Source organism: Aquarana catesbeiana, linkage group LG02, assembly GCF_042186555.1.
Source record: "Aquarana catesbeiana isolate 2022-GZ linkage group LG02, ASM4218655v1, whole genome shotgun sequence".
NCBI lineage: Eukaryota > Metazoa > Chordata > Amphibia > Anura > Ranidae > Aquarana > Aquarana catesbeiana.
In genome coordinates, this window is record NC_133325.1 from 192,268,618 (window position 1) to 192,290,646 (window position 22,029).

General features: G+C 42.5%; 1 protein-coding gene across 2 annotated transcripts in view; it reads right to left on the minus strand.

Moving 5' to 3' along the window:
* Positions 1–21,567, minus strand: part of TAMALIN (trafficking regulator and scaffold protein tamalin) — a 39,698-nt gene extending 18,131 nt beyond the window's left edge. Inside the window, exons 1-2 of one of the 2 annotated variants that reach the window (XM_073614109.1) lie at positions 21,290–21,567; positions 1,541–1,590 (exon numbers count right to left, since the gene is read on the minus strand). In XM_073614109.1, coding sequence (XP_073470210.1) covers positions 1,541–1,590; positions 21,290–21,472 — 233 coding nt within the window. In that variant the 5' untranslated portion in view covers positions 21,473–21,567. Of the gene's footprint in view, positions 1–1,540; positions 1,591–18,747; positions 18,838–21,289 lie in introns of those variants that run through there. The other variant, XM_073614110.1, reaches the window with a different exon arrangement.
* Positions 21,568–22,029: the final 462 nt, after the last annotated feature.

Consider the following 22,029-nt stretch of genomic DNA (forward strand, 5'->3'; position numbering starts at 1 on the left):
CTAAGCATTTTGCCTTCTCCATGCAGTGGGAATGCACTAGAATAGCCTCCAAAGCAATTCCAATGCATGTGGTATGAACCTATCCTTAGAACCAGTCAGGTAATTTGCTGTGTCATTGCTACAGAAATCCACTTTATCGGTTTATCCTGGTGACCATTGTAACTGGGACAGGGTAAAGGAAAGTACACATTTTAGATTTACCAGAACAGGAAGAAAGAACCAATCCTTCAGTGGGGACACTTGTTCTGGTGACAACTGTCTTAAGCCGGTCACATATGGAGCAAATGTTGTCAATTTCCTTATGAAACCACCCAAATTCTTAGCAGTAAGTAGCCCCGACAGCATGCCCTTGCCTGACATCCGTCAATCTGAAAAACGAATAACTGGGTGAAAACTGTTGGCCAAACAGGGGCTGCATCTAATCACTAGCCAGGTATTCTTACAGCCGTGGGTGCAGGCTGTCAGAAAATAGCCAACAGAAGAGATCTGGCCAGCTACGCAGTCTAGAATGGATGAATAAATCGATTGATTTCTCTCGCTTCTTGCGTGTATTGCCAGCTTTTGAAGGAACTTTACCTCACTTTGAAGAGTTTTCCCTTCACTTTCTGTCCTGTAGACACATGTGAGATTATATTTTTAATGTAACAGACGGGAAGGGGAGGAGAAAAAAAAAAAAAATTTGCAGGGTTTTTTTTTTTTTAAATGACTTCCTTTTCCATTCAAATATAAGAAAAACCGTTATGGGTTTAGATTTGCTTTAAGATTATTTGTGGTTTTTAGCAAAAGATTTGCAAATTTAAATAGAATTCTAAGAGGAGCATTGTAGGTGCTTCACTTAGCTATAGACGGCAGAATCTACGGTTTTCAGGAACAGACTGTCTAGTATACTTACTGGATAAAAGGACCAGGAAACACTACCTACTTTTAGAAAGAGCAAAATGTATATTATTTTAATGAATGCAGAGTACGGTTTTCGATCAGACAACCTTATCTTTGAAATAAGAGGATCGCAGTAGGAAACAGGGCATCCATAATGAGCAAATATGGCCATCCACACTTTACAGCCAATTACAAACTCTACATAAAACATTTAAGGGCTAAAAGGATTACCGATCCACTAAGAAATCATAGTACATGTGTACGACAGGGGGTGTGGAAGTCATCCCCGCTGGGAGAACACAATGATTACAGTTAGTGGCAATACCCTCGAGCAATCGCATGTAAAACCCAACAGGCTGGTTGTACCCAAGTTGATCGATTGATCAAATTTGGTACATTAAGCCTGCCCATACATGGTTTAAATCTCAGCCGGTCCCTGCTGAATTGTCTATGGCCAGCTTAAGCCAAGTCAGAAGTATCATATGCTTCATTTATATCAAATCAATAGTGAGACAATCTGATGGTTAAATCCATAGTGACAAACATACATCAATAAAAATAATATCAATAACCAAAGGTGATCCTGTAATGCTTCCTTAGCACAAAATACCATTTAAACCTATATAGAGACAGATGGAGCTAGATGGAGGCGATAACTTACCTGTGATGTTCAGATGTCTGGCTTATGTTCTTCCAGCCCATTTGGGAACCCTAAATGTAGAAGAAAAAAAAAAACAAAACTTTAAGACATGTACAAAAATAATGGCTTTATTTCTGTGCCCAGCATAACCAGCAGTGATCTAGCTAGCAAGGTGCCTGCAATGACCAGATCAGCAGTCCATTATTGGCTACACACATGTTTTCCTTAGACCAATATATGAATACTTAAAGTACAGGCAAAGCTCGTTTGGCCGTACTTCTGTGGATCCCAAGAGTGCACTTCGTTCTGCACTCCTGTGACCCATTTTCAGCTGACAGCAGGCTAAAGCCCACTGTTGGCCGACGTCACAGAACTGGTCCAAGCTTCAGAAAGATTGCAGTCATATGGTCGGGATTCACCCAGGAGTCTGGACTAGAACCTGGCTAAGGCCGGCCATACACAGTTCAAATCCATTTGAACCATTAATGGGCAGGCTGAATGTGTAAAGTTGATCGGTCAACTTGGGTACAACCAGCCTGCTGGATTCTCTTGCGATTATGGGGTAATGGCTGCTATAGTTGATAGCAATGATCACTGTCTACTCCCGGCCAGGACAGCTTCCCCACACACGCCGCAGACAATTGCTCAGCAGCACTGTGTTGATGAGGGAAAGCGAGTGAATTTCTTTCCTGCAACCCGTGGTTGCAGGAAAGAAAGTCACTCCATGTATTGCCAGCTTAAGCCTCTCCGCTGCGTCACTGGGTGACTGAGCCAACCACTCCCTCCCCTCCCTAGCCTGGCGCTCCAGGGGCAAAGCAAGTGGTTGGTAACTGACCACTACAGCTCTCTGCCCAGAGCGGCAGGGAGAACTGAGCGATCAGTGGTGTTTGTTCACTCAGTTCTCAGCCTCAGAGCCAGCATGGGACACATGCAGCATCAGATCGATGCTGCATCCAACTAGGTATTTATAATTTTTTTAAAAATGTAAAAAAAACACCCGAACTTCTCTTTTAAGCTGGCTGTGGCAAAATAGACATTCATTTCAACTCCAGTGAGGACATTTAAAGGAGAAAAAAAATGTTTCTCTAGTATGAACATTTTTCTAACAGTTTGTGGTTTTCACTTGGAGAAGTCCATTGGATCCAAAATTGTATGTTAATAGCACATTAAGGTAGGAAGTACTTTAGGATGACATTCGTCAAAGCAGTGAATGTTCAGAGAATTTCATATGAACGTTTGTTCAAAATCTACAAGTGTATGGCCAGCTTTAGAGTGACTGCAAAGGATCAATGGGATAGTCCAAATTTTAATAGCGCAAAAAAAAAAAAAAAATTTAAAAAATGCATCTGCCGTTATGTAAAACTGTCCGGGGTCCTGGTGCCCTTTGGCACTTATTGCTTCCGCAAACAGTGATCAGTGTTTCCCTTACCTAAGTACTTGACCAAATCAGCACAGGAAAAATATTTGAGTGCAGATTTGGTTTCTCTAACACTAGACTCATTTTTCCCCTGTTGCTACAGAAAGCTGTTGGGAGAATGTAGATATGCAATACATTTACAGAATATGTGCAACCCCTTGGTGATGTCTGGGTCTGTACTTGAGGCCCCCTACATCAAGATGTCCACCCTTGTTCGGGGAAGGTGGGGGGCAGGGAAGAGTATACTGGTCACCAAACCCACATAAGTGGTAAATATGTCAGATCTAAAGGAAATCAGTGCTGGAATAAACTAAACATTGAAGTGCTATATAACCAAACAAGTCACTAGCATCTATTTCATAAAGACAAGCACCCCTTTGATGGTCAAATTACAGTTTATGCTACAATGACAATGATTTCATCTCATACATTATACAGTCTAAACAGCAGAGCTTTGGAAGCTGGGACAAGCCAAGAGGCCACTACAGACTGCCTACGTGCCCTTAATACCACATACAGTATGGAATTATTGGGGCTTTTTCAAACAAAGACATTAATTGAGTGCAACAAGCTACTCTGCACTAATCTTAAATGAGCTCCCAAGACAATAATGAATTCAGAAGGTTAATCTGGGATTAGATACTTTAAATACATTATGTGTAAATGTTTCTGGACAAATTGTTAATGAGAGGTCTAATTAACACCGATGTTCCAAATGAGAATGCTGAGGTGGCCCGTAGACATAGGACATAACCAAACTTGGTTTAGCCAAATCTCAACATGATTACTTATATGACAATCAGCGCAATTTCCTTTTCTATGAAAATAAAGTAATGACCTGCATATTATACATAAATTAATCTGTATCACAACACCAATTGCCTACCATTAAAAAGACATAACTTCCTTCCCACTCAAGCTTTTAATATTGGTTTAACTTGCACCAGAACACCAAGATATCAAGTCAGTTAGGATAGCCGTCTCATGTTTACTAATACTTTTAAATAAAGCTTTTTGCAACTGTCATTTCAGGCACCAAATCAGAAAAGCAGGAGGAGGATGTGTTGAAGACATCTGACTACAATATAAAAGAATATACCAAACAAAATCAAATACCCCCACGTTGTGATACTTGAAGACCACACCAATTCTGGAGGGGCAATTAGACTGATGGAGGAGGTAGGTTTGCTCCAACACACGTTATCTGTTTTCATATTACTGTGATACTTTAAATGCTTGTTTTTGCAACTTGCGTCTACAAAACCCTCATTAAAATGGTTGTGGCTAGACTAACTTTAAAGTAGAAGTAAACTCCCATCTCTGACTTTTACCTATAGGTAAGCCTATATAAGGCAGCTTACTTATAGGTACCGCCTAAACATGCACCGTTTAGAAGATATTTACTGTACATGCAGCCGGTGACATCACCGGAGCATGCGTTCTGAAGGAATGGCCACCCAGGCCATTCCATCAGAGTCCTGTGTCGTAAGCGGCAGCTCCTGCGCAAGAGTGGGGTCATCGCGGCTCCAGCCACTCACACAGCTGGAGTCCGCGAACCTGGAAGGAAGACTGGGTGAAGGTGGAAGCCCTCTCAGTGATGGCGGTGCTGGAGGGCTTAGTTTTCAGGTAAGTTATGCATAATAGCACATTATGGCTTTACCCTGCAGGCTGCCTGCTGTGTGGGGAATCTGTCTGCTGATGCCTGCAGAGCACGCGGATGACAGGTCTGCTCCGCTTATGCAGACTGGACACAGCCCCTTTCCTCTATGGGCGGTCAGAAATGGACCGTCTGTCTATTTCAACCAACTGTCATCCAACCTGATCCGCCAGACGGATAGGTAATGAATCTCCCATCTGCCTGTTTTTAGCAGATAGAATTGGATTTTGGCAGGAGAAAACAGACACATGTCCGTTGACAGAGGGCTAAGGATGGTCTGATCGGGTTCACCTAAAAAACTGACAGGCGGACCTGATTGATCCACCCATGTGAAGGGGGCCTTAAGGTAAAACATCCCTGCAGCTGTATCAGCCTGTGAACTCCCCTTATATTTACCTGAGCCCGATCTTGATCCAGCACTGTTCCCATCTACAATGCACTCTCCATTTTCTGCTCACTCATACTGCTGTCAAATTCTGTGAGCAGACAGTGGGTGGTGGGGACGAGCTGTACTGTCTATGGACGCAGACAACAACTTGGGATTGAGCCCACAGGTGGGCCCCCATAGAAGGCGGCTTTTTTTTTTGTTTCTTTTTTTTATAAAGTGAAGCTTTATATAGTCACTTTAAGAGTAAATGGCTTGTCAGTTTCACGCTAGATCCACTGTCCAAAGATGGCCACAGTGATCACGGTACATCCTGGTTTTCCAAGGCCACCCCAAAATCTGAAGTTTTCAGCTAAACTGAAATCCAACAGGGCTGAGCCATATTTTAGGTAAACAGGGCACATCATGCAACACCTATAATATCCAACGTATATTTAGCTTGTAGGGTCATATGTTCAAGTGACGAGCACAGACTTTTACAAACCGTAACACTGGGTTCACATTTTTGCAGTCCATTATTCTGTGCATTAAATGAGTAGCAGTAGTAAACATCAAATATCCAAAAAATTCAGTCCATGAACACATAAGTGCAAAGAAGAAAGGAGATCCATAAAGGTTAAAATTGCAGAAACAATGAACACATCAGCTATTCTTTCCAGACGGCAGTGACAATTTTATTTTGCATGAAGCTGACGTATCCATTACACGTAATGGACCCAAAAATTTGCATACAACATGTAAATGACGTTCACAGTGGACAGGATTCTTCCACATATGCCACATTTAGCCATAGATTAACACTTGCCCTTCTCACAGGCCTATGAGGGAAGGTCTTTATTTTCCCAGTCTACCCTCATAAAAGTTTCTTTCACGCTGCCCCGCATATATTTTAATAACTCGTAATTCATTTCCAGAGACAATTTCTTCCATTGTGCGATTTGAGGTTCACAGCTTGTAACAAGCGTCAGATACAGTAGGCAAAGAGACCGTTCCAATCGCATTTATAAAATGTGAATAGGAACTTCAAACTTTAAAGTAGGCGGCGGGGGGGGGGTGTTTGAACGTGAGAGTATCGCTGGAATAAACTTCACACAGCCAGGAATGTGAATTATGCAATGAAGCTCTAAGTCAACTTAACATTTGTAGCAAATGAACAATTGTTGCAGAAATTTGAAGGATCATGTTAAACAGATATGAACTAGATAAAGCATCTAGCTGGGTAGTCACGGCACTTTGCATGCCAAAGTACAAATCTGAGTATATAGATTTACTTCACTTATGTGGAAAACTTAATATGGCTTGCACTTGAACCCTTTAACTTTCCTTCATTAAATGCTTTTGGAAAGTCCCTCTGTATTGTTTGGGTCGTTAAGTACTAGGATGTGCCTAGTCTTCCTAGAATATGGGAAGTGTAGACAGCTATTTGCAGACGTCCTGCTAGGACAGCATAACAAATGGTGATCATGTACACCTTGCCACAGACACAAGACATCCATTGTCTGACAGCATTTAGTTATCTACCAACCACCAATTATGCCCCTTTTGGCTTTCTACAAAGCAGTTTGCCAACCACCACCATTTATGCCCCAACCCAGGCCAAGCATTTTTAATTTTACAAAGTAGGCAACTGTTGGAACCCTTGCCTGGGACAATTTTTCTTTACTTTATTGTTGGAGCAGAAATGGGGTGACTCACCAGTGGGCACAGGCCACAACATAATACTTTATTCAGTATTAAGCTGATGGATTTACTCTTCTGCCTTCCTTCTCAAAGACAATTGCTCCCCTTACCTCTTGTCATAAGCAATCAAAATCTTGACTGGTTAAGGCCTAGGTTCACACCTCTTCCATCTAGACAGTAGGCATTAGGTGAGCAGTTAGGGGGAGGCGAAAACATGGTTCAACTGATCATTCTGGCCACTCCCTGGCCCTGGTGTGAAAGGCATGCCATTTTACCCAAATTTCCATGCTGAATCTGGCTTTAAAAAGGTTCTTTTGTTGATCAACAGGTTGCAAACTTCTACAACCAGATTCCACGTTAAGTGGACACACTGTAACATAGCATCCGCAGACAACAAAGTCTGGGCATCAGCAAACAAATGCAGATCCCTGAAAAAGTTAGATATTAGCTGTAATTTCTCAGGTATAATGGTTATATGGCTCCAGAGAGTAATCCAGCTTTGAAGACACTGTCTTCAGGCTACTTATAATTACATCTCATCAGCCTACTGATAGGACCCAATTACACATTTATGACTATGGTAAAACAAAGGAACAGAAAACTGCAATATTGAAGTATGGCCAGTTAGTTTGTGTATTTCTGCTGTCTTGTAAGTCCGCTGTCAGCCAACATCACAGAGCCCATCCAGGATCCCAGCGTCCCGATGCACCCAGATGCCTGACCGGCAGCATCGCTGAGAGCCTGAGCCAGCCACTCCTGCCCCTTCCACAGCCCTGACACTTCAGTGAACACTTGAGGGGCAGAACAGATCTGATAAATGACAGTCACCGCTCTGTCCAGTGAAGACCGAGAATTGAGCTATCAGTGGTCATGTGATCATTCAGTTCACAGCCTTAGAGCCAGCAGGAGACAGATGCAGCATCAAGGCAATCCTGTAGCCACATAGGGGAGTATGCAAGTTTTTTTTTTATCCTGCGCTTCTCCTTTTGATTAGAAAAGTTATTATGCATAGACGTCCACACGCCTTTTTCTGAAGTTCCTATCTTTTATTTAAAGGGACACAAATGAAAAACTAGAATAACTTCTTGATATGTCCATTTCTGTGTCATAAACCTTACATGCCAATGGCTAAGCAAGTCCTTTTTTTAGTCATGCTCCAGGGCACTTGTAGATTGCAGTTGAGGCGACGCGTTGAGAGAAGCCAGGTGACGTCACTTCCGGTCATGGGAGAGACCGAAGTTCGGATTGTACAGCGTTCATCTTGTTGTGACCTCTCGGTCCCAGCTTTCACTGGATGCAGAGTTTTTGACCAAGTCTCTACATTGTTTTATCAAAATTGTTTGTACTGCATGATGATTATTATTGTGTTCCCTATGTGCGAGCTGATCAATCACCTGATTGAGTGACAGATTTCATGAAAGCCAACACTTGATCCAATGCCTGATATTTAATTAGGTGAGCGGCCATTGCACTTATTGGTAAATTATACTCATCTCCCTGAATTAAGCACTGGACTGCATGAGCCAATCCTTTCTCTCCCGCCCCCCCCCCCCCCCCAATCGATAGATTCTGAAGCAACCATTTAGCACTTTTCCATAGAAATTTGTGATATTCACTTTTTTCTGCACTGGACTATTGTTTTATCACATATTGTGGCCATTTCTGATTTGGCACTGACCGTGTTGTACTTTTGTTTTTTGACTGGATTTTGGTTTATACCGCATATGGTGGTCACCTGTGAGTGGCATTTTTCACTTGTTTATTATTGAAACACCTATGTATTTTTTTGCATGTGAACACATTGGTTATATTTTAGAAAAAGATTTAGCGCCATTTCATACATTTTGTTCATCATAAGCAAGTCCCTACAGCTGTTGCAGCAGTCAGGGCAGGCCATATATAGTTCCTGATTATTTTCTTTCTACTGGTATCTAATCACCAAGTAGAATTCAGGACAGAGTCAGCCCAATTAAGGAACCAGCGGGAATCTTTATGAAGCCAAGAAACGCATGCTTCCTTTGAAGACAACCGAAAATGTTCAAAAACATAGGCATAAGCAATGGGTATTCGGCTACCTGGGGATTTTTTTAAACCTTATGAAAGATCGAAAAATATTGCAGAAACAAAAATCTGTATACATAGTTTGTCACCATGGCTCTAAATTATTTATATTAGACGACATCAACTGAGATGTGGAAGTCCCCTAATGTTTACTTTTGGCAGATGAAAGCAAAAAAAAAAAAATTTCAAAAACATTCCAAGGGCACCAGGACTCTCTGCATAACCACATTATATAGAAAGGGGATATTAAAGAGACACACAGACTTGGGGGGCACACCCTAAAAATGCATTACATTAAAGGTGGTGCAGCTATAAGACCATACAAACAGAACAAAAGATTACAGCGCACATACAAAAATGACATTTAATGACTGATAATGGGGTACTTTGATGCAGTAGTGGGCATAAGCACTGTATGGCCATATGGTGTGACCAAATCTCCATATTTTTTCTTATCTGCTGAATATGTTCAAGTGCTTTAAATAGCCTTGCATGATTTAAATGTCATTTTTGTATGTGTGCGCTGTAAACTTGTTCTATTAACGAGATACAAATGACATGGTCATCTGTGGTCAAATTTGTAAACAAGCCTTCAGGGCATCTTGACTTCGCTTTCTGCAGGTGCTTATTACATTACATAACAGATACTGGAAAACCAGTCAGACCTGTGTCCTTTTGACTACTGATAACTAAAGATACTTTGAGGAAGGGCAAAACCCGATTATATGTAGCTTCATTCAGATATAACTGTCAAACTTCTAGGCAACCTGTCAAACGGTTAAACAATGCTTCCATGGGCAATGCCTTCCTTACAATTCCTATTTATGTCAAAGTAAATAAAAGTCTTAAAACTGTAAAATACAGTTCTTCGTTGAATATATTTATGTGCTTTACAGATCTCTTGGAACGTGTCCCAGCTTCTGCTTATTCACATCAAAAGCTCAATCTTCTTATTGTCCCCAACTTCATGAACCATCTGCTTCCAAAAAGGATAGAGGCTAATGCAGCTTAAACAAAGCAATAATTAAATTATGGCAATTTAAAGAGACAGGGTGTGACCACCATGCTGTTTCTTGTTTAACAGAAAAGAAAAACAAATCTATTATTAAAAAGGATCATGAAAAAGTGAGAGGCAGCAGTCTAAGCAAAGTGTCACCAACAAAAAAAAAACACAACTAGATTAGGACAAATAGGATAAAAAAAAAAAAAAAAAAAATGCAAGGGCACAAAGCAGCAGACAAATCATTTACTGATTACCAGTGTAGCTTGCCAGACAGAATATGGGTTAAGTGGTGCCAAACCTTTTTAAAGATTACTGGTGTCACAGCATATGCCATTCATTTAGGAGGTTTAATTAAACAAAAGTGACCTTCGTCACCATGATGAGACTTTTGACATCAGAAGTCTGACTTGCACCTTTTATACCATAATCTTGTTTTGACACAAAATGTAAAAAGGGTGCATATGGAAGGAAAGAGCTGCCCGACAGACAAATAAAGCTGGCCATACACTAAAACTCATCTAGACAGACAAATCTCCCCCCGCCAGCTATTGTATCCAGACAGCCGGCACCCACAGCTGTCAGAATACACAAACCATGATTAAATCAGTTCATCGGGAACTGGCCAGAATTGTTTCCATGTATGGTCAGCTTAAAGCCAGCCATTCATGGATCAAAGTTTGTCCGGGTTGAGCAGGGACCAGCTGAGTCATGCTCTATGGGCAGGTTTTATGTACTCAAGTCGATCCATCAATGGACCTGGGTACATCCAGCACATCAGATTTTTTGCTTGTGATTACTGCCGGCAGCTATAGCCCAGGAAGGCTCCCCTGCTTATCCGGCTCATGTATGCCCACCAGTCCATAAACTAGTCTGGCCGGCTTCTGTTGGACGAACATGCTGGAAAACCAGCAGCCAACCGGCTCCCAAGCAGCGCTCTCAGCCAATGTCAGAGCGCTGACCGGAGTGTTCTGGCGGCGGGGGGGGGGGGGGGGTTTCCAGCGGCTCTGACCGGAGCAGTCAGTTTATTTCGTTCAAAGTGCTGGGCTGAATGAAAAAACCTATTAGTTTGTACCAGGTTTTAGAGTCATGAAGCCAACAGCTAATCTAATAAGTACAGTGGCTCCGACCAGGTTTCAGGTCTTTCCGTTCAACCTGCTGTTTTTGTTCAACCTGCTGGGTTGAATGAGAAAAAACACAATTAATGTGTACCAGTCTTCGCAAAAAAGGCAATACAAGTTTCCACTGCATGGGGCAGCACATTGGTTTAGCAGTTACTTGCAGCACTGAGGTCTTTGGTTCAAATCCCAGCAAGGACACAATCTGTCTGCATTGAGTTTGCATGATCTCCCGTATACTTGCATGTGTTTCCTTTGGCTACTCCAGGTTTCCATGAACTTTAATCCATAGGTCCACTTAGACAAAACATGGAATGCTGCAGATCCTGGTTGTCCAAGAGAAAACCCAACTGCGACCCATCCCAGCCAAATCAATTCCTTGCACAGGCTTGCTTTGCAAATATAACTGAATAAAAACCGAACAAAAATGCAGTTTAATTACACTTCACTATACAAGCTCCATGAATTAACAGCCATATACAGAAAGAGGTTTTAAAACCTGATCTCAGGAAAACATTGGTCTATCTATAGTCGCCATCAGTAGAACCAGTTACATTTTCGCTGTGTAAACTGTTGGCGCTATACAAGTCTTGTATAATAATAATAATAATAATAATAATAATAATACATTTCTTAGATCCAAAGTTCTAGGCACTACCTACCAGGCTGCTTAGCTTCCCCAGCTTCATACACACGATGAGAATATCAGACAAATGATTGTCTTTTTTGCATGCTAGTCTCATATTGAAAATCAATAGGTTATTAAATTTACGAAAATTCTCATACGACAAAATCAAACTTCAGAAGTGATGTTATGCGTTATATTGTAATATATGCTTTCGTTTCCAAGCATCCGTCTTGGTCTTCTGATTTTTTAGGGACAAATACTGTACTGAATAAACAATCTGGTATCATTAGAGAAAATGTTTGAGTTTGTCCTAATGGATATTTTCACATTACGTGTGATCGGCTCTCGAAAGCAGTGTACTAACAATCAGATTTTTGGACTATCTTTTTGAAAGCGGTATTTTTCGTCTTATTTTCTAATCGCAGATACTAGAAGCATTAGATGGACAACACTTCGAAGCAAACACATATGTAATTCATACTGAAGAAAGGAACCAGATTTTAACACAATACCCAGAAACAGGAACATTATGAAGATACAAGGAGACATCTTCACATTTCTGAAGAATTTGACAACGCTCTCCCATTCTGAATACTGCTGTGCAGGCACTTACAAGGGGGCCAACTAGCAAGCACCGACTGCCAATTGCCTGAATGCCATGTTGAGCAAATGGAACAAGATAGCTCCAAATGGTTAGAACTGCTGATTTATAAATATGTGCCGAGGAAGTGAAATTTGCGAAATTTGCAAAACAACCAAGCAACCTGTATTTCCAGAAAGAATTGCCAACCAAAGCAACTCCCATTATTTTTTTTAGCACTTTAGCTGATCTTTTTTATTATGCTACAATGTCTTCAAGAGAAAACCTTGTGACAAACATTCTGCATGACAAGTCACAAAACTGCTCAGCCAAAAATGGCAGCAATCCGGCTGCTGGTGAAAGGTTGGCTCTCAGGAGAGACACAATATGCACTGAACAATTAATAAGTCACCAATGTGTGCTCTTCTTATTTACTTAGGCAAAGGAGCTCAGGGATCCTAGTGAATAAGGATATTAGTGGAAAATAAACACTAGGAAACAGGTTTGTGAACATAAAATTCACATGGTAATCTCTGGGATTCACGTCTAGCCATTTGTGTGGCTAGTTTAAAGCTGAACTCCAGGGAGAAGCACTGCAGGGTTAAATGCTTGTTTATGCCTAGGAGAATAGGATCCATTACTTACCTAATCCTTCGCCCCCACACAATCCTTACATGCTATAAGAGTGTTAGTTTACACCAGAACATGGTGTGGAAAACCCTTGTTGGTACGAGTTTCTTGCACTCGCATTCAAAACGCAATGGGTGTGCTATCTGCTGCAGGTGTCAAGATTCAGAACTACACTCTGAATGCAAATCGCAATTGCAGTGCATTTGCCTGAACTGTATCGCACGATACCACAGCACCATGAGATCCAGTAGAAATGTGGCTTTTAAAAGTAGTGCATGTGCTACTTTTGATGCGATCCAGTGCAATTTCATCCAGTACAAGTCATTTGAATGGGCTGAAAAATCACATCGTACAGGAAAGCATTGCCGTGCAATTTCTGGAGTGAACGGGCACTAAAGTGGCAATACACTGATCAAAATTCTGTTGGTTTAGCAGGGAGCAGCCACATTTCAATCAGTACGACTCATTCTGCTCATATTACCTTACTATTTCAATTGAATGGGATACAAGATGGCATGAGCTGATACAATGAAGTGTTTGTTACAATGATCTGCATTCGCCCCCGTTCACATCGGCATGATTTGATATGACAAATCGTAGTCTATTGCAGGCAACAGCACTGTCCCAATCTGTGAAAGGCTGACTTTGCAGCACCGCACCAATTTCTTAAAAGTATTTCCTGCACTACTTTTGGTGACTTCGGGGCAGTTTCAATAGACACCTGTGCATGAACCCGCACAGATGTCTTTCAAATCGCCCCCTGAATGCGGTTCAGCTGAACTCACACGATTTCAAACCCACATTCAGTGTGAACGTACCAAAAAAACCACTTTAAAAACCATCAGGTACAAAACAAAACGTAGCCAAATCGATTTGCAGAAACGTCTGGGGTCTCCTTCAGTTTAATTCCCTAAATATGCCTGCGGGCCACAGAAAACTGTACAAAGGGCCCCTTGCAGCCCAAAAAACACTGGCTTGACAAGCTTGATTTACAGGGAGAACATAAACTTGTCTATTAGAAGTGACATGCCCTTCAACTTGACAGCTGTGGAAGATATTTGCCTTTGCTCATAACCTGAGGTTCCTCATAAAAAAAAAAAAATAAATAAAAAAAGAGAAAGTCAAGAATGCCAATCCTTCAACCAGCTGGTGGGAACTTTACATAGATCTGCACATGTGAGCCAGCTTTAACAGTAACCTACATCACGGCTGTAGAGATGGAACAAAAAAAAAGTGAAAAAGAAGGGCTGTGCGATATACATGACCGATCAAGCTGGCCCCTCTCACCCACTTTCGGGATGCCATTGTTTCTGGTTATATTGCAGGAATTGTAGCCGTGTCACTAAGTAAAGTTCATACCGGCGATTTTCACCCAAGTGAGATGAAAGAAACCAGCTGTAATTTGAACAGCCATCGCTTTTATGGCTTTAAAACAGCATTGACTCCTTAAAGCGGAGTTCAAATCAATTGTTTGTTTATTAAAAGTCAGCAGCTACAAAAAGTGTAGCTGATGACTTAACAGCCACTCCTGTCCCAGCGATGGACTCACCGCAGCCGTGTTCTCCCCGTATCCTCCCTCAGCGGAGTCGGCATCTTTACTACGGGCACCCGACAGAGCTTGGGGCTTCACAGCCAGGTGCCCACTGCGCATGCGCGAGTGGCGCTGCAGTCTGTGACTTGCCCCAAAGTCTTCTAGGATCTGTCATGTCCCAGAAGACTTCTAAAGAGCTTCTGCTTCCGGTTGCCCAGGCGACCAGGACGGAAGTGGGAGCAGGTACCTGTCAAATTCAAATTTGGTGTATGGACACAGTAAGATTGGCCCATTACAGACCATGAATCAACAGGAACAGCCCTAGAGAAACATGTCTTTCCCCATTTACTCCTTATACTTCATTCTATCAGAAGAATCACAAACACTGTCTTCTCTGAAAGTGTTAACTTATTCAAATAGTTTATAGAAAGAAAACTGACAGATGCTTATCTACGTAGATGTGCTTTTTTAGGCGCTCATTTCTACATGCAAATTAGTAAATAATTAGGTCCTAGTTTGATAATAAAATCAGCCCAAAGCTCGCTTTACTCAACTCGAAACTCGATTTTCTAGTTTCGAGTTAAGTAAATAGCCAAACGTTTGCATAACTGACAACTTATCTCTGAGCCAACGGAAGGACCCAGCATGAAGCAATTATATTCCTCTGGATTAGATTTGGTGTTTGTATATTGTGATACAGTACAACGCAGCACTTAAAGAAGAACTCCAGGAAGGTGGAATCCTCCACATCCTTGGAGTCAAATACACAATGTACAGTTACCCTCATACATTGTACATGTGAGGACTTGGCTATCAGTGATACTGCTGTGTAGGGATTGATAAACTTAAGTACTACCAGCCTATCGGATTTTACTTGAGATTATTGCTAGCGGCAACCTAAAAGCCTAGCTGATAGAATATAGAGTGAATAATTTATTAAGTTGGGACCCAAGACCAAATCTAAACTACACCAATCCAAGGCCCCTTTCACACAGGTCCCTCCGCTAAGTGGAATCGGCTGGCTCAGCTGGGGATCTCTCCACTGATCAGGCTGACGACAGGTCCGTGCCTGCTCTGCTATGTACAGTGGACACGGAGATTGATTTACTAAAGACAAATCCACTTTGCACTGAACATACAGTTGCTGTAGATCTGAGGGGGGGGGGGACATGCAAGGAAAATAAAAATCAGCATTTTTGCTTGTACATGATTGGATAAAATGAGCAGAGCTTCCCCTCATTTCAGATTTTCCCCTCCGATCTACAGTGACTGCACTTCCAAGTGCACTTTCAGTGCAAAATGGATTTGTCTTTAGTAAATAAACCCCATGGACAGTCCTTCTCTCCTCTATGGGGGACGTGGATGGAAATGGACTACCTCTCCATTTCCATCTGATCTGCCAGACATATGGGTAAAAGGACCACCATCCGACTCCTTTTGGTGGATCAGATGGCGGCAGGTGTCAGCGGACATGTGTCCACTGACATCCTCCGCTCCATAGAAGAGACTGGAGGGTCTGATCAGGTCTCCCTGATAAACGGACAGGCAGACCTGATCGGACAGCTCGCGTGAAAGGGGTTTAACTGGTGTGCTGCCATATTAGATCACACCTATAAACCAAATTTTCAACCTTACCAATCCCAGAACATGGAAGGACAAAGCACAAACATTAAAGCTGACGTTTAACCTGCTTTTATTTTGCCTTTCCTGCCAACCCAATCAACATGCAAATGACATTTGTAAATAAAACCTATTTTCATTATATACCCTATTTTAGGTTGAGCAATATCACTGGGTCTCTGCGCTTCTCTATACAATACAGGCAGATTATGACCCTTGGGAGGAGTTATATAAATGCCAAAATACCTTGTTAGGCAGATGTCAATCTGGAGGAATGGGAGTTTCTGGGCAGACTGCATTTCCTAGTTAAGGCTGGTTTCACACAGGCTGTCTGATCAGGTCCACCTGTCTGTTTTTCAAGCAGACCTGACAGGACCATCCATAGCTCTCTATGGAGCAGCAGATGTCAGCGGACATGTGACTGCTGACACCCACCAGCATCCTGTCCACTAAAAACAGCAGGTTTGGACTGGATGACAGTCGGACTGAAACCACCCCATAGAGAACAGTGGGGCTGTGTCCATGTCTGCTCTGCATAGCGGAGCAGACACAGACCTGTCACTCGTCTGCTCAGTAGGCAGATGTGGATTACAGAGAACACCCATGTGAAACCAGCCTAACACACATGTGGCACCTCCACAATTGAGTGTCAGTTCACACCAGAACACAGTGTGGGAAACCCATGTTCTGTGAACGTTTCTTGCACCTCGTTGAAAACGCACTGCATTTGCGATCTACAGTGGGTGTCAGTGCAATGCGAATGACACCATAAACAAAGGGTGCAAAAGCAGTGCACTTGCCTGCACCGGATCGCATGGTACAGAAGTTGATCAATTTGCTCTGCGTTTTGTAAAGTAGTGCGTGCATTAGTTTTGCTGTGGTCCTGCTCAATTTAAGCCCATTTAAATGAAGGGCTGAAATCGTACTGCTCCCGGATCGCAATGTTAATTGCACAGTGCATTTGCGGTGTGAACTGGCCCTAAAAACTTAAATTCACAGGTCTGTTACCCCTTTTGTATGTTGATAGAATAGCACATTTAAGATGATGAAAAAAAAGGTGAAATCCAATGAATAAAAGTGAGGACAGGGACGATGTGGGGGTAAAAAAAAAGGGGGAGAAAAGACCTAGATGCTGCTGAATATTTGAGTCAGAAAATGAGATGGACTCTGCCAGACTTGCCGCAGCTTCTAATGCACACATTGAGATACTTCCAGTATACAGTGAAACCAGAGGTAGCAATTTCAGACCAGGACAGGAGCCTGTGCTACTGTACAAGACTGGAGGTAAACCTGGAGCTCAGCTTCAGGGATGACATAGCAATGCAACAAAACTTCATTTGTTACAATGTAATCTACAAACACTGGCAGCATGTAGCACAATGAATCTTGCTAGCACAGTGCTATATAGAAGTAGATGAGTGCCACCAACCTGTCATCTGTCACAGTGAGAAGAGAAAACTTGTAAAACAAGAAGTCCCACTAGTACAATACTACCTACAACAAGGCATTTCACTTGTCACTGGACCCATCTGACCTCACAACAATTATTGAGGTTTACCAAACTACTTTTTGGAAAGATGAAAGATAGAACTTCTAAAGTACGTATACATTTGATGTGTATTTGAGTGCACCAAACCTTAAACCGGCCATACTGTTCAAATCTCGGCTGGTTCAGCAGGGATCATGTATGGGCAGGCTGGTTGTACCGAAGTTAAAGAATCAAGCAACGGGGGTACAATTCGTGTCCCCATACAGGATTTGAATCTCAGCCGGTTCAGCAGCAAGCCGGGAGAACGATAATTTTTGCCGACAAATCACATGTAAAAGCTGTCAGGCTGGTTGTACCCACGTTGATTGATCAACTTGGGTACAACCAGCCTGACAGACTTTACATGTGATTACAGTCGCTAGCAAAAACCATTGTGTTCTCCCGGGTCCCTGCTGAACTGGCTGAGATTCGAACCATGTATGGACACTCTGATTGTACCCACCTTAATTGATCAACTTGAGTACAACCAGCCTGTCCAATTTTTCATGCGATTATTGCCAGCAGCTATAGCTACTAGCAATACTCACAGTGATCTCCTGGCAGAAACCGCTCCCTCGCTGGGTTAACAATTGCTCCATCAGAGAGATTCCCCCAGCAACACTGACTGTTGATGGGGGAATCAAGCAATTTTCTTTCCTGCAACTGAAAGAAAATTGCACCATCTATGGCTGTCTTTCCAGACTAATCTACTACTTATCCTGGACTGTGGTGATAGAACACATGTAGGTGCTCCCTATTATATAGTAGCACACAGTTTTAAAAAGTCTGACTATATCCGTGATCGAGAGCTATGTTCTCCAATACAGATAGTCAGATTATCTTACAGTACAAAAGTAAAAAATACATTGGCAAGCATTGCATATAGTATAAGGGGAATGTATCAAAACTGGAGCAGCTGTACATGGCAACCAATCAGCTTCTAGCTTTTGCTTGTCCACTTACTAATCAATTATATTACACTGACCAACTAACAATCAATACACACATTGCTAGCTGCAACATAATTCACAAAATCTCTAGAAATGACTGGTTAATCCTGCTCTTATTTTGAGGAGTTACACAGTAAGGTACCTATGAGGCACAGCACTAGAAGTACCCTATAGAACGCAGAGCTTCATTAATATTCCAAAGGCTTCACATAGGCGCTGCCAAGAAAACATGGCAATGGGTAGGTGCCCACTAATTAAATCAGCGAATCACACAGCTGGCTATTAGTATGAGAGTGCGGCCATGGGTAATGTCATTTAAATATGAATTTTGCTGGTTGAACAACTATCACTGGAGAACGAAAGGAAAGCACTTTAAAGTGTTACTACAAGCACAACAGTAAAATCAGTCTGTATATGCAGTAAAGCATGTTTGTTATACTCACCGTGGAATCTAAGGGGTTCAGCCTCGGCATTGTGATCCTTCTTTCTCTATCCTTCCCTTCTTCCATAGTCCCCAAACAATCTCCTGATAGAACAGATGCTCAGATTGGTGTGTACTGCTAGAGTGTTTTTTTTTTATCTTGGGAAGGTGCATGTGATAAGCACAGGCCAATTAGCAATGTTCAGAGGGTCAGGGGTCCTGCAGCCTCATAGGACAGTCAGATGAAAATGAAAACGCCTCCTACAAGTTTTAACCAGAAACTCATAGAAGTCACAAAACTGCTACATACTGCCAATGAGAAAAGATATTTAGCAGTTTATATTTACAAAAACTATTGCATGTTCTGTGTACTGTGGGAGACCAGATATAGTGAATGCAGGGTCCTGGGTTTAGTAACACTGTCTTCCTCACAAACTGGTCAACTCAAGCCACAGATTTATCCAAGATTTCTAGCGCCAAAACATTACCACTTGAAATGGGCCTCGGATTACTCCTATTATCCATTATCAGTTAGCTGGATACTACCAACAGCGCCAAACCACAAGAGCAGCAGCTGTGATAGAAGTCATCCTGTGGTTTACCTGTCCCTCGTCTATTTGCAGAAAGCCTTGAAATCGGTTGATAGAATGCAAGGCGTTCTGTGATTGGCCAAGTGGAAATTCTGTCATTGATCCGCCCCTCCTATGGTAAAATGTTCAGGGGAGGTGCAATGTGTTAGAATCCATTGCACTGTAAACTTTTTTTAACTCTTTTGGGTGTCACAAAGTTGAAGGTGTGGAGAGTTGCACTACATAAAATGCAGACATGTTGGGGTTGATTTACTAAAAGTTGTGTGATAAATCTGGTGCACCGCTCCATAGACACCAATCAGATTCCAGGTTTTTTTGTGAAAGCTTAACTGAACAATCTGAATTAAGAAGCAGATTGGCTACCATGCACAGCTGTACCAGATCACTCAACTTTTAGTAAATCAACCCTGTTGTGTTTTATATACAATGCACCTCAATGCAGTGTTATGGTGTAAACAGGGCACAAAGAGAACAATGGTTTTCTAGGTGTTCTGGCATTTAGAGCCTGTACAGATTTATGAAGATCAATGCAGCTTTCTGGATGTGGTGTGAATGAGCCCTTGACAACAGATGCCCAGAGGTAACATTCATACAGCCACATATAACTGACATGTAGTCAGAGCAAAACTAGATGTGGTAAGTGAGGTGCAACTATTACAGGAATAGGAGCCAAAACCATACGTGCCTAGATACAAGCCCCCAACTTCTCACACTTGTATTAGTGTGCAGCTAACTCCTTAGTACATGCAAGTGGTGGTGTGGTTTCTCACATAGCATTTTATTTTTATCTTTTGTATACGTGCTCTGACATGACCTTATAGCAGGATGTCAATGAGTGACACACAAGATCCATCTATGTGAAATGATACCATGTCATAGGGGGTCATCATAACATTGCTAGGAGTACAGTAAACTTTGGTCATCTCAAGTGACCATGTCAGACACAGGAGATCGGTGAACTCAAGTGATCAATGATAATATCAATAGCAGATCACTGATGTCAGGTGATCATCAGTGATAATATTATATAGAAGATCAATGCACTCCGGTAATCATATACTTGGGGAATCAATGATGTCAGTTTATCATATCAGACATACGAGATCAGTGACGTCAAGTGATCACATAGATAGGAGTGGAGAGTTCATTGGTAATGTCAGGTGATCACATGCATCAGATCTAGGACCTCAGTGATCACATCAGACACAAAGTCAGTGATCAGGATAACCATCGTACAGATCAGTGATCTCAGGTGATAACCATCGTACAGATCAGTGATCTCAGGTGATAACCATCGTACAGATCAGTGATCTCAGGTGATAACCATCGTACAGATCAGTGATCTCAGGTGATAACCATCGTACAGATCAGTGATCTCAGGTGATAACCATCGTACAGATCAGTGATCTCAGGTGATAACCATCGTACAGATCAGTGATCTCAGGTGATAATAATACCTATCATACAGATGAGTGATCTCAGGTGATAATAATAACTATCATACAGATGAGTGATCTCAGGTGATAATAATAACTATCATACAGACCATTGATCTCAGGTGATAACCATCGTACAGATGAATGATCTCAGGTGATATCAATGATCTATACAAAAGTTCTCAGGTGATAAGTTTTGTATAGATCATTGATCTCAGGTGATAATAATACCTATCATACAGATGAGTGATGATATCAGACACAGAAGTGAAGTGCCCGGTGTTCTCCTCACACTGGTCCTGACAATACACACAGACAATAGGACTTCCCCAACAATGGGCTCACATCCCCCACCCTAGCCGTCCCTGTGTGCTCTCCCCCTCCGGGGACAATGCTATGACAACACAGGGAAGCTCTGCAGACACGCTCCTCACATGAATAGAGCCCAGTATGGGGTCCCCCTCCTCCTCCTCCGGGTAACCCTTCCATAACACCCCACACGTGCTCTGTAATGACTGCCATGCCCGCAGTGTTGTACCTTCTTAGCTCTGGGAAGGGTCCCGCCGGAGACCATGAGCGCCTTGTACATGTCATCCGTCCGGTATGTGTCCAGGGCCATGTAGGTAGAGTCAGCTTTGTCCCTGTCCCGGTATATGGTGTGCTCTGACGGAGAGTTATAGTCCTCCTTGTGGTGGAGCTTCTTCAGCCTTCGGAAAGTCATTCCTATCCAGTCAGCCGCAGCAGCTCAGCCCGAAACGTCCCGACCAGCAGCACTCGGCGCCTCGCTCTCTATTGAGGGAGAACGCTGAGCGGCGGGCATATAACTGACTTCGGGGGCGGGGCTGTGTCTGGCCGACACGCCCCCCTGTATACAGGAACACAACATGAAAGTCTACAGGCGCCGGAGCACGTGTCCGCTGAGGGGAGACCTGAGAGCCAGAGGAGGTCATACATTACACTGCTACACCTGATACAGTACACTACTACACCTAGAGGGGTCACACATTACACTACTACACCTAGAGGGGTCATACAGTACACTACAACACCTGGAGGGGTCACACAGTACACTACAACACCTGGAGGGGTCACACAGTACACTACAGAACACCTGGAGGGGTCACACAGTACACTACAACACCTGGAGGGGTCACACAGTACACTACAACACCTAGAGGGGTCACACAGTACACTACAACACCTAGAGGGGTCACACAGTACACTACAACACCTAGAGGGGTCACACAGTACACTACTACACCTAGAGGGGTCACACAG